The sequence below is a fragment of the Bombyx mori genome, chromosome 9, assembly GCF_030269925.1.
Source record: "Bombyx mori chromosome 9, ASM3026992v2".
Classification (NCBI taxonomy): Eukaryota; Metazoa; Arthropoda; class Insecta; order Lepidoptera; family Bombycidae; genus Bombyx; species Bombyx mori.
Genome location: NC_085115.1, coordinates 12099379 through 12115942, shown reverse-complemented (window position 1 = coordinate 12115942; position 16564 = coordinate 12099379). Strand labels below are relative to the sequence as shown.

The 16564-nt window shown below is 35.5% G+C and overlaps 1 protein-coding gene and 1 long non-coding RNA gene across 7 annotated transcripts in view; one reads left to right on the top strand and one right to left on the bottom strand.

Moving 5' to 3' along the window:
- LOC101745630 (PH and SEC7 domain-containing protein) overlaps positions 1 to 13956 on the bottom strand; it is a 42834-nt gene extending 28878 nt beyond the window's left edge. For 2 of the 6 annotated variants that reach the window (XM_021351323.3, XM_021351324.3), the window contains exon 1: positions 13619 to 13956. In XM_021351323.3, coding sequence (XP_021206998.2) covers positions 13619 to 13753 — 135 coding nt within the window. In that variant the 5' untranslated portion in view covers positions 13754 to 13956. Of the gene's footprint in view, positions 1 to 10046; positions 10556 to 13618 lie in introns of those variants that run through there. The other 4 variants (XM_062670173.1, XM_062670174.1, XM_062670171.1 and 1 more) reach the window with 2 other exon arrangements.
- On the top strand, positions 5800 to 7264 carry LOC134199391 (uncharacterized). Its single transcript, XR_009973872.1, has 2 exons — positions 5800 to 6164; positions 7059 to 7264. It is a non-coding gene; the product is annotated as an uncharacterized LOC134199391 (long non-coding RNA).
- Positions 13957 to 16564: the final 2608 nt, after the last annotated feature.

Below are 16564 nucleotides of genomic sequence, written 5' to 3'. Positions count from 1 at the left end.
CTAGGACATTTCTTTCTTCGAAGGATGTTTGGAGGGAATCTTTAGCGATAGGTAGAGAATAGTTTGCACGGAGAGCAATAATATTTTATTTTAGACATGTTTGGTTTATGGATGTTGGCGCTCTCTATGATTGTACAATTAATAATAGTGTCAAACTGGATAACAGAATGTCAGTACTATCAAATTTAGAATTTTTGAATTCCTCCAACAATTCGACCTCAACCAAAAACATCTCTGTTCCGAGAAGTAGACCGAAGAATACGGATCAATGTAATTAAATCCAAAAGTCGCAAAATCCTTCAAATCTAATTAATATATATGCCCTAAATATACAGCGAACACAAATTTGTTTTAAAACATTCAGTATTTCATTTCTGACTGGCTATTAATTAAATTTACACAGAGCTCAGTGAATGCCCTCACACGTAAACATTTCTTTATTTGCATACTATCACTTTCAATGTCATGTAAGATAAAGTTGCCCATGTTTTATTATTAAATTAGATGCTTTTTTTTTCAACTAACGGCTCATCTAGTTTGAACGCACGTGGCGATGACGTCAAAATGAGTAGACTTTTATTAGATATTATTTGATTGCTGTTCGTCTTAAAAACTGCTGACCTAATTTTAAGCGTAGCTATAATGAACTTCATTGTCAATTACTAGATACGAGACTATTGAAATTTATGACTTTGAGCATACGTGAACACAATTTATGTTAAGAAGAAAAACAATAGAAACTTTCCAGGGGCTGTCCCGGACAACTTTTTAATTTTATTATTGTTGGAGGCTATAGTCGTTTTTAGACACGTGCAAAAGTGCACAAAACATAGACCTTCAACATATGTTTTCAGAGTGACCAATTGAAATCGGTCCGCGCCCAGTTCGTACTTGAGACCTTCGTATGTCAACTGTCCCTGGAGATGGATGTATATGGCTGTGGCGAGGCCTCGGTTCTATTATAGAATTTTTCTGTCCAAAGAGCAAACGGTTTCACCCGTGATATATTACGTACGTGTAACGCTAAAGCGGAACTTGCCAATCTATTAAGTAAGAAATAGTTAAGTGCTATTTTCCCCTGTGTTTGCTAATCGATTTTATTTTGTTTATTAGATATTGACGTGTTTACGTTACTTTTTTTGGAATTTGTTTTTTTCTTTGCAATGTTCAATGACGTGCCACGGGCGACGTCGCCCAAAACACGTCATTACGGATCCTCCCGATCCATTAACGGTGCTTTTAGGTACCTCAAGCACCGGTCACCGTCCTCGTCGAACCCGTCGCTTGCGACGAAGGGCTCGACGAGCGAATTAACCCACAGCACAGCGCACTGAGTTTCTCGCCGGATCTACTCAGTGGGTCGCGTTTCCGATCCGGTGGTAGATTCTGCGAAGCACTTCTCTTGCTAGGGTCAGTGCTAGCATTACTCCGGTTTGAGCCCCGTGAGCTCACTACTACTACTAGTTAAGGTTACGCTGAAATAGCCTCTCAAGGCTATCAGCTTAGGTAGGAAAAAAAAGTTCTATGAAAGTAAATCTTGAGTGTCAAACATTATGACCGAAGTTGATCATTCGGCGAACACCGATTCATGTTATAAGGCAATTTAAAATAGTTACAAAACGTATTCATTAGAAGAAAGAGTATGCGACACCGGCTACCTTGAACTATTATCACTACTTCCTCATTATCCATCCGTATTAGTATGACCCTCATCTAATTTTCCTATTGATAATGCATCGCCCTTTGAACGGTGGGATAGCCGGTATTTCATTGCTGTTAACACTGGGAACTCATGTTTTAACATGGAATGACGGCATAGATATGGTAGGAGCTCTTGTGAGTCCGCGCGGGTAGGTACCACCACCCTGCCTATTTCTGCAGTGATGCAGTAATGCGTTTCGGTTTGACGGGCGGGGTAGCCGTTGTAACTATACTGAGACCTTAGAACTGATATCTCAAAGTGAGTGGCGCATTTACGTCGTAAATGTCTATGGGCTCCAGTAACCACTTAACACCAGGTGGGCTGTGAGTTCGTCCACCCATCTAAGCAATAAAAAAAAATCAATCCAAATGATAACAACGTGTTTGTTAGTCTTTTTTTCACGTCGAAATGGATACGCATGATCTTTTTAAACTTTATTTGTACGAAGAATTATATTGGCACTTTTCTTTTAATTTTCCTTGACCGCGCGGGTGAAGCCGTGAGTAACAGCTAGTAGTAACCTATAAACTTATTCAACTTTTCAACGAAAAGATATTACTTGATATTAATGTACTAAAGTGACATTGTAAACACTACATCTACAAGCTTGTACATAGTGTTTAATTTAGCATTGTTTAAACAATAATGTGTAATTAATACTTTTGTGTTTTTAATTCCATTGAAAATTCTGAAACTAAATTCGAATAATATTTTTCGACCACGAGCATATACTCTGCCAAGATTAAATTAACTAAAATGTAATGAAGTGTGAGAATTCAGATTGGAGTTTAGAGCGAAGGAAATTAAAAAAAAATGTTGATTGGAAGGGTAGGGCAGTCGTTGTACTTTAAAACTGAGACCTTAGAACACGAGTCTCAAGGTGGGTGGCAGCATTTGCGTTGTTGACGCCTATGAGGTCCGCTAACCACTTAATACCAGGTGGGTTGTCACCTCATCCACCTATCTGAGCAACACAAAAGCATCGCTTTTGACAAGGATGTACTCAACCGACACAAATTTTTATACATATTTCTACATATTTTCAAATAAAACGAACGGAGATGAAAATGACAGTAGCATGTAAACTATATTACTAATTTGGTGTCTATGATTTTGGTACCCATTTAAAACGAGATGGGTGTTGTGCTGAGCGTACGGGGCTCACTTCGAGATTCGATCTCAATCACATTGGCTACCTCAAGAAAGAAGAAAGAGAAGGCTCTACCTACATCAAGAAGAAAAAAATAATAAAAATAAAAAAATATGGAAAGCAGCTAAGGTGGAGCTTCAGTGTATTTTCATCATGAATTCGGTACCTAATCGGTTCTTAATGGTGAATACAACTTCTTAAATAAATAAAAAAGTTTTCTGTATTAAGATGGCCGTTGAGAAAATATTTACGACATAATTTATATAATTATTAATAGTTAATTGTACAACTCTAAGCAAGCAGTGTTATCGTTGTAGTATAACAGCCGAGAATCATGCGAAGCCATTTCTACTGTAGACCTCTGATTTTAATATCGATACACAATTAAGTACTTCATTTTATTTCCGTTATAGTGGATGATTAATTATACTTGGGAGCAGCACGGATCGGTTACCACGCCCACATGGGATTACGGTCATGACCATGACTTGAGGTAGGCTGGGTACCGTTTTACTGTGGACCGACCAAACCAGACTAGTCAAGCGAGAAATGTAAACTATTTCTATGAAATACGTAAAATCGGTATTAATTAATATTTAGTTTTGGTATGTACATAAACCTAGGTCATTTATTGGAAAGAATATAATCGATATTTTCTTTTTTAGTCGTCTATTATAGTTCTTATAAGGGCTACTTGAAGTTGTGTTTTCCTTTAAGGCAATGCGTCATCTCATTTTGTATTGAGATTAAAAGCACTTTTACTATTTAAAGGAAAAGAACGAAACGAATGTGGTTGAAAAATATTTCGATATTACTACTACTTACTATCTAATTAAGTGGCGACATTCCATGGTATCTCTAATTACGGAATAATAATGGCGCGTAATCGTTTGGTATCTCTTAGGAAATAAAATGATTTTTAATGAGATTTTTTTACAGTTAATAAATAGGTGGCTAGCAAATTTGACAAAAATTAAATAAATCCCATAACAAATTTACTAATGATCTATTAAAGTAATTATGTAATTATATTAGTAGTATGTATCTAAACTATAATTTTTAGTTTTTTTTTAATTATTATTTATTATTATTATTATGTTTTTTATATTATTATATTATAGTTTTTATTTCTTGTTAATCTATAATTAGTAGATATCTAATATACATATTAGTAAAAGTTACATTGAATTCAACAGTAATATGTTACGTACAGGATCGGGTTTAAATATAGATAATTAATGACAGGAAGTGAAAACTTATGAAAATATATTTAAGTTGGCGGGTTTTTATTAAAACCGATACAACTTGAAGAAGTTACTAATGTGAATTGAGAAGATTAGGCATGTTTACAATAGTACATTAGATCACATAAAGAGATGTGAAATCGATTCTTAAGTGCAGCGCATATATATCTATATTTCCAACCAGTAATCCCGACTGCTTAGTGTAACACTACAAACATGCCCTAAAGGGCAGGGCACAATCATGCCCTAAAGGTTAGGGTACAAACATGCCCTAGCATTAGTAAAAATGGTATATCAATACAAATATATGGTATGGATCCCGGCCTGTGTATGTATGTGATTTGACGAAGGAAATGGATTAACAAATACAATAGGTGAACTAAATTGTTCATTCGCTCAGAATACACAGCGAACGATATCCACGGTCGATTGATTGTTAGAAATCATGGTCGGCTAACACTAACATTCGAACCAAATACGAGCTTACTTCGATACTTCGAAAGATATGGCGAATTCTTTAAACAAAAGCACTTACTGTTGTTCTTACTTCGCGACGACCCCTGTTCACGTACACGATAACAGCATGACTCAGTTTTACTCACATACCAACGAAAATTAAAACAGCAACGACTTCGTTCTAATATAATCAATATCTACACGTAAACTGTACGTACATCTTAACTGATTCATCCGAAATGAAATCAACTCGGCATTATACGAGAATTACTTTAATGGAACTTGATAACGCAGTTTATAACGTAATTTGTAGTTAAAATTGTAAAAGTGTGTACCGAGATCAGGGTAATTGCCGTTTTTGAAGGTCTCGAGACTTGTACAATAACGCGACTTGAGATATTAAAGTATTACTATGATATTTTTATTTTTTTTATTGCTTAGATGGCTAGACGAGCTCACAGCCCACCTGGTGTTAAGTGGTTACTGGAGCCCATAGACATCCACAACATAAATGCGCCACCCACTTTGAGATATAAGTTCTAAGGTCTCAGTATAGTTACAACGGCTGCCCCCACCCTTCAAACCGAAACGCATTACTGCTTCACGGCAGAAATAGGCAGGGCGGCGGTACCCACCCGCGCGGACTCAAAAGAGGTCCTACACTACCACCAGTAATTACGCAAATTGTAATTTTGCGGGTTTCATTTTTATTACACGATGTTATTCCTTCACCATGGAAGTGAATCGTGAACATTTGTTAAGTACGTATTTCATTAGAAAAATTGGTACCCGCCTGAGATTCGAACATCTCGGTGCATATTACTATGAATTTACTAGTTTCATATTGTAAACTATCTTAATGGGCCTTCGTGTAATTTGCGAATGGTTTAAATTCAATCGGGCGTGGAGACGCCCGACTTCTTGTGCGCGTCATTTTGGCGGCGATGAGCGATTACAACATTAATAATATTATTTCCAGTTAAGAAACAATTCTACGGTAATTTGCGAATAATATTTTTAAAAAATACCTAGAATAGGTACGCTGACTGAATTAAACTGTAATGTCTGTTAATAAACAAATATTAAGTATTAATTTCAAGCAAATGTTTTGATAGCGACCTGTCCTGATTTCGCATGGGTTAATCCAAATATTGTGTTGATGGTATATTATATTAATTATATATTTACTATAGGAATTTTTTCCTAGACGTTATTTATTGGGCTTTAATATTACGATTTTACATAACAATAAAACCGATATTATGTGCCGAGAAGGAAAACATACAGCATTGTATTATGAAGAAGCAGTGTGTACTTAGCTTAAATTCCTTGTCTATGTCCAACCATAGACAGTCAATTTAGTTCCATCTTTAGCCGCTAGGTGCTGCCAGCAAGTATAAAGGAAGCGCCGCCATCTTTGATCTTCATAGTCTTCACCAGGAAGAACTTCCTGCAATGCTGTATGTTTTCCTTCTCGGCACATAATATCGGTTTTATTGTTATGTAAAACCGTAATATTGATGTGCCTTTGGAAAACATACAGCATTGTATTATGAAGACGTGTTTGTTATCTGCTGGTGAAATTATTAAGCACAACGCTATGATGAAATAGGTAAGGTATAATAAAATTATGAAGCGCAATGATAATGTTCATAATTTATATAATTATTAAATCGAAAAACACAGCTGTTAACTTTCATGTTAATTCAATAATTAAAAAATATTTATAAGTTTGTAATAAACATTTTATCTTGTATATACAAGAAAATGTATAAATTGTATAAATGATGTATATACAACATGAGTAAATGATGAGTAAATGTTTTGAAAAAAAAGAATCGTGAGGATCTTTAGGAAGCTCTATTATTCGGCAGTAATTATTGTAAACGTTTGGATGATTTGCAATTGCCTCTAGAAAGTATTTCGTCCATTGGTTCATTATCAATCCATCTCAGAGGCTACTGCTGATCTACAACTTCTTAGAGATGGGTTGATGCCACTACCTCGTAAGGTTGAACGAAGACCGGTTTCCACTTACAGTACCGTATGCCGCTTTTGTGACAACACACATAGTTAGAAAAAAGTCCTTACGAATCTTACTGGGCATGTCTTTAGTTTCATGTTTAGAAAGCACTTTTGCAGATTATTGACGAAAATGGATTTCAATTTTAGACCCAAAGACTGGTATCAGAAAGATGTTTTTCTCTGTTATCAAAGAAACTGTCTTTAGAAATGTTGAGCAAAGTAAGGTTATTAACTCTGCGTCCAGTAGCCAGCAACATGGTTGTTGGTGTCCTTCAAGCTACCTTGAGGCGTGATCTGGTGGCTGGGTTTGAAGAAAACCAATTTAGAACTATTCTCGGATCTCATGCGAATGGGACTATACTAAGTAAAGTTGTAATAAGTAGTTGAATTTTGTTTAGCTATTCCGATGGCTTTTTTAGAATAGCATTTTTTATTAGAGAGCTTGAGAATGTTTGCTGTCCTACATGTATGTTGCCCGCAGAAAGTCGACAGCGCTGCTTTATGCAGAAGGATTGTTTTATAGGCAAAATTTTCTTTTTGGAAAAGAAAAAAGAATTTGGCAACATCTGCAGACTTAGGATCAATTTTAAAACTGTAGCACCATATGCTACATCTTCTAGTTTCTGGTAAGTATGCTGGCAAAGTGGATTGACACCAGCTAATTTTCAATAAATCTTCTCCTGTGTAGACCAGTCTATTATTTGTACAACCTCCCCCCCCCCCCCCCCGTTTCTAAGCTTTCAGGGTTAATGTTTACCCTGTGGAGGAGGCAGGTTTTGGATTTCGTGCGAGTTATCTAGCGTTCGGGATCTGAGGGCTTGGAAACCCAAATGCTTTCGCTCAGTCTGGAAACACTACCAGGTAGGTTCCCTAGACACTGTTGAAGTGAGTCAGTACTCTGGGGAAAAGGTTGAGAGGAGGAATTCTCCATGCTAGTTGCATCCTCTACGGTCTGCTGAAGGTATCCAATCTTGGTCGGCGAATGGGTTTATATCCGGATGACCCCACTTTCGAAAGACTTTTGTGGTCACTTGTGGTAAAAAGTGCCATTTCGCAGGTTGATTTCCTCGTGATAGCCTATCGGCTACGATGTTGTATCTCCCCGAGAGATTATAAGCTGACAGTTATCTTGAACTTATCGCTTAGTTTAAAAATCGAAAGGTCAACCGCTAGTGAAATACTTTCAGATTCATTTTGATTGTCACTACCATTGCAAATAGCTCTTTTGTGGTTGAGCTGACCATAGACAGGACTTTAATATTTTGTCTAATTGTAACCCCTACCCATATCCGAAGCTTCCGTTGCCAGGAAATGGTTGGTTTTGTGTCTCGGCAATGTTTGACATGTGGCTCCGCGTCAGCACTGCATTTGTAACCCGTACCCATGTCCGAAGCTTCCGTTACCAGGAAATGGTTGGTTTTGTGTATCGGCAATGTCTGACATGTGGCTCCGCGTCAGCACTGCATTTAATTGTTAACACATGCAGGATGGCCTGTTTTTTACGGGGGTGTTTTTTCTTGAAACTTCGCAAGAAAATTTGCAAGTTAAAATAGAGTGATGTAATTCCGTCAGAGTTTGAGCTAGAATGTTGTTGAGTGGCCACTTTATTTCTCGCAATTTTTCATCGAATCCCTAGCCATGTCATCTCTTGAACCAGTGTACTAATTGATTTTTTTAAGGCTGACTTGGCAGCCCAAATAATCAAAGAGCTTCACAGCTTATGTGGCCTGAAGACTCAACTTTGACTTCTTTTGATGGACCAGGAGGGACTTGCGTAGGTGGGATAACACTCAACATCCATTTGCACGCAATGTTTCCGTGACTGAGCATGCTATGCAAGCAAAAAAGGTGTATTTGTCTTCATGGACCAAGAGAAAGTCGCGTAGGTAAGTTAACATTTGACTTCCCTATATACGTAAGGTCTTCGCGACCGAGCATGCTATGGGAGCAAAAAAGTTTATTTGTCTTGGTGAAACAAGATCAAGTCGTGTAGGTAAGCTAGCACTTCGACTTTGCACGCAATGTCTCCGCGACCGAGCATGCTATGGAAGCAAAAAGGTGTATTTGTCTTCAAGGACCAAGAGAAAGTCGCGTAGGTACGTTAACATTTGACTTCCCTATGTACGCAAGGTCTCCGCGACCGAGCATGCTATGGGAACAAAAACGTTTATTTGTCTTGGTGAAACAAGATTAAGTCGTGTAGGTAAGCTAGCACTCTTGCTTTGCACGCAATGTCTCCGCGACCGAGCGACCGAGCACCCTACATAATGGAAATTGACATGCCAGCCCAGATAATCCAAAATCTTCACGGCTTCTGCAGCCTGAAGTTTCAACTTGGATTTGTCTTGGTCGACCAAAAGGAAGTCGTCTAGGTAGACTAGCACTCGAGTTCCTTTTGCACGCAAGGTCTCTGCGACCCAGCATGTTATGGAAGCAAAAAAGGTTAATCCAAAAGCTTCACAGCTTCTGCAGCCTGAAGTTTCAACTTGGATTTGTCTTGGTCGACCAAAAGGAAGTCGTCTAGTAGACACTAGCACTCGAGTTCCCTTTGCACGCAAGGTCTCTGCGACCCGCATGTTATAGAAGCAAAAAGGTGTGGCTCTGAAGCCAGACCGAAGGGTAGGCATGTCATTTCATACTAACTCATAAGAAGGTACCGATTCCTTCCTGAAGGTACTGATACTGGTACCTTGGTACTGATCCTCAAGAAGTATCGACGAAATTTTGCGACCGATACTAGAAAAATATTCCTGAGAAATGTTCAATTTTATCATCCAGTCCCCTGGGTGGAGAAAGTTTGGTACCGAGGTGTCCAAAAACAGTTAGGTGTTTTATCTTTACGACCTTGTTCAACTCTCGAAAATCGAAAATTGGACGCATTGATCCGTCGCTTTTCTTCCGCAGAAAAAACAATTTTTTTTTTTTGTTTTTTTTTTTTTTTTTCGGTATTTGGTAATCATACATGGTTTACAAATTATTACAATTTTGGTGGCACTCAGTGCCTCCCGTCGGTGTCTTCAATTGCCCCCTCTGGATTGTGCCAGATGTTACAGACTATAATTGTTTATAATGTTTGGCTTGCCTTTTGTACGAGGTTGTGACAAATAGGATTGTAGCCCTCCGAGGGACTGAATAGATTTCAATTTAGTATTATCAAACAAAAATTCCTCAATGAGTGGTGCGTTGGCAACAGGATACTTTGTTAGAGATCACGGAAATTAAACTTTGACGTCTTATTTTTATCCATACGGCCCTTTTTTCCGCATACAATTTAAGACGCTTTTACGGATAACTTGTACGACGATTTGCCAAAGTTTTCAGTAATTATGTTGCAAAGATTATTAGTTTAAATCTGTTGTGTTTTTGTCAAAATTTCCGTATTGACGAGATCAATTTGTTTAAAACAATTTTCGTTACATTCAATTGTTACACACAGTTGATGCATTATTAGATTTACAACGTCACTGACCTGGTGGGATAACGAGCCGATTCGAAGATCGACCGTTACCTTTGAATCCCGTCGTTTCTTACGCAGAGACTCCTTTTGTTCTTTTTCGCTTGACGAGCTGTTCGAACGCGAGGCGTCTCCATTGCGTCTCGCCTGGACATCTTCCCTCTCGGAAATTATGGAGCTTGACTCAACATCACCTCCAACAGATGACGCGTGATTCATGGCGTCCGATGATAGGATTGGTAAATAATACTCGTAATGATTGCAAAATAACACTCATAGAAACACAAAATAAATATTTTTTGCAATTAATAAGAAGTCGAATAAATATTTGTGGATTTGCGACTTCACAGTACGAAAGTACACAACGCTATGAAGATCAAAGATGGCTGCGCTTCCTTTATACTTGCTGGCAGCACCTAGCGGCTAAAGATGGAACTAAATTGACTGTCTATGGTTGGACATAGACAAGGAATTTAAGCTAAGTACACACTGCTTCTTCATAATACAATGCTGTATGTTTTCCAAAGGCACATCAATATTGAATTTCATGCTTGTACGCAATTTCCCATTTAAACTTTAAACCGCTAATTCACCCTCTCAGGGTAAAATTTCTTTCTATCTAAAAGTAGTTATATAATATTGTGCTTCTTACTTTGAAATTGACAGATTTGCATATTTTTTTATTGCTTAGATGAGTGGACGAGCTCACAGCCCACCTGGTGTCAAGTGGTTACTGGAGCCCATAGACATCCACAACGTAAATGCGCCACCCACCTTGAAATTTAAGTTCTAAGGTCTCAAGTATAGTTACAACGGCTGCCTCACCCTTCAAACCGAAACGCATTACTGCTTCACGGCAGAAATAGGCAGAGTGGTGGTACCTACCTGCGTGTACTCACAAGAGGTCCTACCACCAGTAAAAAATATATAGATATGTATAAATAAATAATTATTATTGATAAGTAATGTTAAATGTGTATTTAACATGTTGTATGCTTTACCCACCCACCAGTGGGCCTAGCATACTATAAAATTCAGGTCAAGCTAAAATCAGGCAATTAGCAATTTTTATCAACTTGAGATTTTGATTCTAAAATTTATAAAATACAATAATTTGCACAGAAGATAAAAAATAGCGACTCTTAGGGTCTAGTTTAAATATTTTAAAAGGCTCACAGGCGATTCTCATGGCCTAAATGAAAATACTAGATTTTTCATAAGGTGTCCAATGTGCTAAATGTTCTTCTGCACCATTAACATTTCATTCTTTTCTTGTTTTTGTAATATGTCAAGGCTGTGTTGTGATATTTAATGATTTACTGTCACTGTAAAAGCAAGAAACATGTTGCCAAAAACAGAAGTATTGCAAGAATAACACTTCTGCCACCATATGTTCAATTTTCATTTAAGGCACTTAATGCACTTAATTGCCGCTATTTGAGAGGCATCTAATTAAGTGTGGATTAAGCAAATTTATTTCATTATATGGATATATGGATACCTAGACATGATCGCCTTGACGGTTATCTGGGACACAGGTGCACTCCGTGGCCTGGTAAGATACACTATATGACAAAACGAAAGTAAAGGTTGTCTAATCTGGTAGTTGGGGTGTTTTGAGAACATCTCTGGATGATGGCCATTTAAATCCCCAACAAACAATACCTACGCAATACTCCTATATACTGCTGTATATATAGTATAGTACCTGCAAAGTAAGCAGTTTGTGTTGGGCTTCATGAGCTGGTAATTAGCCATGGAATGATTTCAGTTTACAACATCATTTGTTACCATCAATGTCCACTTTAATATTTTGTTTCAGTTCAGTTTTTCCTGGTTGTCTAAATTCCTCACCTGACATTTAAGGCATATAATATGTGTAATAGTTTTAACAGCTGGGAAACAATATTTAAAAAATTTAAGGATAATCTCAACAGTTTGAAATATAAATAATATAGGCTAAATAATCTTGATATCTAATATTTTATAGAATTTATAATAAGCTTTAATTTCCCATGTACAATTATGAAAAATTAATTTATGAGAAAATTTGGAGCTTCCTGAATTTTTATATTAAAGTTCACTAAGGAATTCAAAAACATTCTACTTTGGAATTGCTCTAGCAATAAGCATGTAGTTTTTTGTATTAAAGAATAATAGGTCCTACTAAAGTTTAATCTTGCCTTCATTATTACTATTAATTTATGATTTCTGATATTTCTGTTTCCATGGTCACAGATGATTAAGGAGTGTATAAAACACATTATGAGTCTCTTGTAGAGAGGTCTTATTTTCATTTTTCACTTGATGTAAAGATATTGATGGTGTCTATAGGTGTTTGGGAAGTTGATTGTTAAGAAATGTAGGTACATATCAATGATGTTCAGTCATAGTAACTTGAGCTGAATTAACTAGTCTGTGCAAATACATACATACATTCAAAATGAATCACTTAACAACAGGTGGGCTATGTAGTGCAACAAATGTTAATAAAAAGACATCACTATACAGCCCTTGAAAAAGTAAAAAATTTGGTAAACATTCCCAATTGCATTACAGGAAAACTAGGCTGGTGTTATATTCTGTAGGGACTCACAATAGGTACAGCTGTACTAATAATATGCATCTTGAAGGAGCTAAAGGCAGTTCTATAGATAAACAAAATAAGGCTAATACAACTATATATAATTGACAAAGCCATAGTTCTTTTAAGTATTTGAAAGAGGTAGGTACCCATGTCTGTTATTAATGGAAACATTATTATCACCACTCTGTATCCAAAGAAACTAATATGAATCAAAATAGTTATATTTTGAATTATTGAACAACAATTAACTTGAGAGTGAAAATTTTGAATAAAACATCTTAGCTGCTGTGCCTGGGAAAATAATAGAATTTTGAAAAAATCAAACAGACTTAGTTATCTTATTGTATTAATTTTTAGTCAGTATGTTAAGTTAGAATATCGTCAGTCTTAAAAAAATTTCATTCTTAAAATTCAATACTAGCTCTTAATAAAATAATACTGAAATACTTCAAAATAGTAACAACAATTATTTTTCTTTATTTTGGCATTAAATTATAAATTAGATGCTACATTTCTGAAAGTTCTTTTTGGATTATTTAAGAATTGCAGTTAGTGTATATTCGTTATGAGCAAAAAAATTCTTAACTACTATAAAGTTTGTTTTGAACTGTTTTGATGTTCCATTTGAATGATATTGTTTTTTTCGGTTTCATTTATTGAATCACGGTTACTTTGCCTTCAGTGATTGATTTATTTTGGTGGCTTTTAATTGCATAAATACCCTTTTTAAAACAATTTCGTCAACTTAATTAAATTATAACTTTGAAGACTATCTAGTAAGCCTGTTTTTTCTGTACATAACATTAATTTTATCAAAATTGAAATTTAATTGAAATTTTCAAGACGTTATAAAGAGAAGAGTAATATCGTTAATTAAGTCAGTTTACATTTTGTTAATTTATGTACTATTGTTAATGTATTTGAATGTCATATCAATACGTGAACGTAGGTAGTGAATGATTTTTGTTTGGCTTATCCACAATATGGAATGCATACTTACTTCTCCGCTGCGAGCAGCCGGTGAATTTTCTTCTATTTCGTATATAACATGTGGCAAACCGGCTTCACCAAGCAAAGAAAACCCGAATCCCAAATTGTCACTACGATTTAGAACCACAAGTCTTTCGTCAGCCATATTCAGTACCAAAGGGCATTGATTGGCATCCAAAAAAGGATTTCACTGTAACACTTTGTAGAATTATACATGAGGAACTGTGACAAGTTAATTAATTAATAATAAATAAATAATTTCCATTGCAATAATCGTAAATCAAACGCACCCTCCCTACCAGAGTAAGCAGACGCAACTTAGTCATAGATTATACACATCAATAAACTAGAAACTTGGTGAACTTGCTTTTTTTAATAATTTATGTACGGTATATAGCTCCAAGACTTTTTAGGTAATTTTATTTACATTTTTTAGATTATTTCAAAACGTATCGAGTATGTATTTACTAACAAAAATATTTTTGTGCAATAACTTGTGGATCAACAATTTAAATGCAACAATTAATTACATTCCCTCGTCATTGCACTTTTGTACTAGTGTTAGTAATATATCGGCAATTAAGTTCAAATACATTGGTTTTGATAAAAAGCATGTAAATTTCCAATACACACTGAATTCAACTTAATCTATGATAATTCTATGATTTTTTAGTAAACTGATACAAACTTTATTTATCTATGAATAAACGTAATCAATAAAAATTAAAGAGCGTTGCAATGACCAAATCAATCTATTTTTCGAGAAGTAACGAATGTTTTAATTTAAATAGTTCTGTCTTCTGATTATTTACCAAGTTAACAAAATGTCCGGTCAGAATACAGGATGAAATTGTAAATTAGGGATTAGCCTCTTTAGTTTATTTGAGATCATACCAAAATTTTCGATGACACGTAAAGAATAAGGGAAGTAAGATTTTCTCAGCTAGCTGTCCGAAGTCAAACTATTTAACACAATCAGTGGTATGACCAAAGGTAGACTAGTAAGTACCTAATTTCTACTATGTTACTATTATATAAGGTACTTTCTCATACTACTTCAGAGTAAGAATTATTTGTTACCGTTCTAACCAACAAAAAAATTATGTTCCTGCCATTTGGTAGGCTTTTTAGTTAATCTAGGAACATTTAACTTTGATACCAGAACACATCAAGTGGTGTTCGTTACAGAGACCACATTGTGTTTTTTGCATGGAGTTAATAAGTACCTACAACTAACTCTATGGTTTTTTGTAATATGCAAGAAGCCGTGTTCTGTGGCTATGTTGCATTTATTTATTTAATAATGAATTAAACAAATGATTTAGCTTTAGTTAGCCCTTAAGTTAGCTTCCCTTACTAGATATCTTTATTTTTATCGCTCAGATTAACTAATTTTGATCAATTATTGTTTGTTCGGCGACTATTGGTGATTGTTCGATCATAAAAACAATTAAATTCCCAATATATATTTTTTTATATCTAATGAGCAAACTATCACCTCGTGCCACCTTTTTTGATTTTCCTGTAATATATTTCTTGACCTTATAAATAATTATCATTTCAACAAAAACAGATTTTTTGTGCCTTACATTTACATTTTTTGAACTACGTAATGAATTTAGGAATTATTAATTTTATTATAAAATACAAGTATCATATCTATCTCCTATTGCATGGTAATGAATAGTATCATTTTAACACGAAAGTTGTACTCCTAAAATATTCTTAGAATAATTAGAAATCACTGAAATTTCTATATGCTTGTTAATATTCATTACCTTTAAAAATAACTGAATTTATTAAACCGCGCTAATCGTACTTTAACGACTAATCGGCCGTCTTGACAGACATTTTTTTGTTGAAGTATTGTTGAAGTTTGTTGAAGTTTTCAATATTTTTTTGATCTACATAGGAAATAATTAGACAGTATAAACGCATTTGTTAACAAAACGCTAGAATACGGCCATTGCCAGCTGACTGACAAAACCGGCGCATGCGCAATGTAGGCGTGAGGTGATGGTTTGCTTAATAGATATAAAATAATTAATAATTGGGAATTTAATTGTTTATATCATCGATTAATCACCAACAGTCATCGAACAAACGATAATTGATCAAAATTAATTAATCTGAGCGATAAAAATAAAGATATCTAGTAAGGGGATCCACTTAACGGTGATCTTTTGTTTAATTAATTATAAATAAATAAAAGACAAACGAACAATTTTTACATTTGAATATTAACGAACAAACGACGAACAAATAATTAAAAATAACAAAAATCCGAAAATCAAAAAAAAGGGAGCCAAATTCACTGAGCCGTAAAAATAAGTATCCCTAATTTCACTGTAATCTCAAATATATTAAGTGTATAATATATGACTGTAATGCCAGCCACTGACATGCGCGCAAATATTCGTACATTGTACGAATGTTTGCGCGCATGTGAAGGGCCGTCAAACATTCATTCGCAAACCTAGCGGCTATGCAAATGGGTTCGCATACTCAATTTGTGAACCCGTTTGCGCTTTCTCCTACACTTGTTTACGAATGTCTCACGAATTTCAAAGGTTAATTCGTCAATAGAACATTGAAGAGAAAAAGAGTTTTTAATTCTTTCCCAGACATCATTAACAGCCATGCTATTTTTATGGGATTTCTTTTGATGAAGATACGCTACACAGTAGACGTCACGAACTATGAAAATGGCGTATAGTATACGTCCGTTACCTTCGCAATCGTCGTCGCAACTGGGCAAGCGAATGTGTGGGAGACTACGCGAAGGTTCGAGGTTCGCGCGCTTTGATGTCTATTAAAAAACCAACACAGCTTGGAAAACAACGAATGCAGCGAAAACTTTGCATAATCATTCGCAAATGTCGTCCTACACTTGTGGGTTTGCGTATTCGTGCGCATGTGAGTGACCGGTGTAATCTTAAAGTACCTACAAAGGACT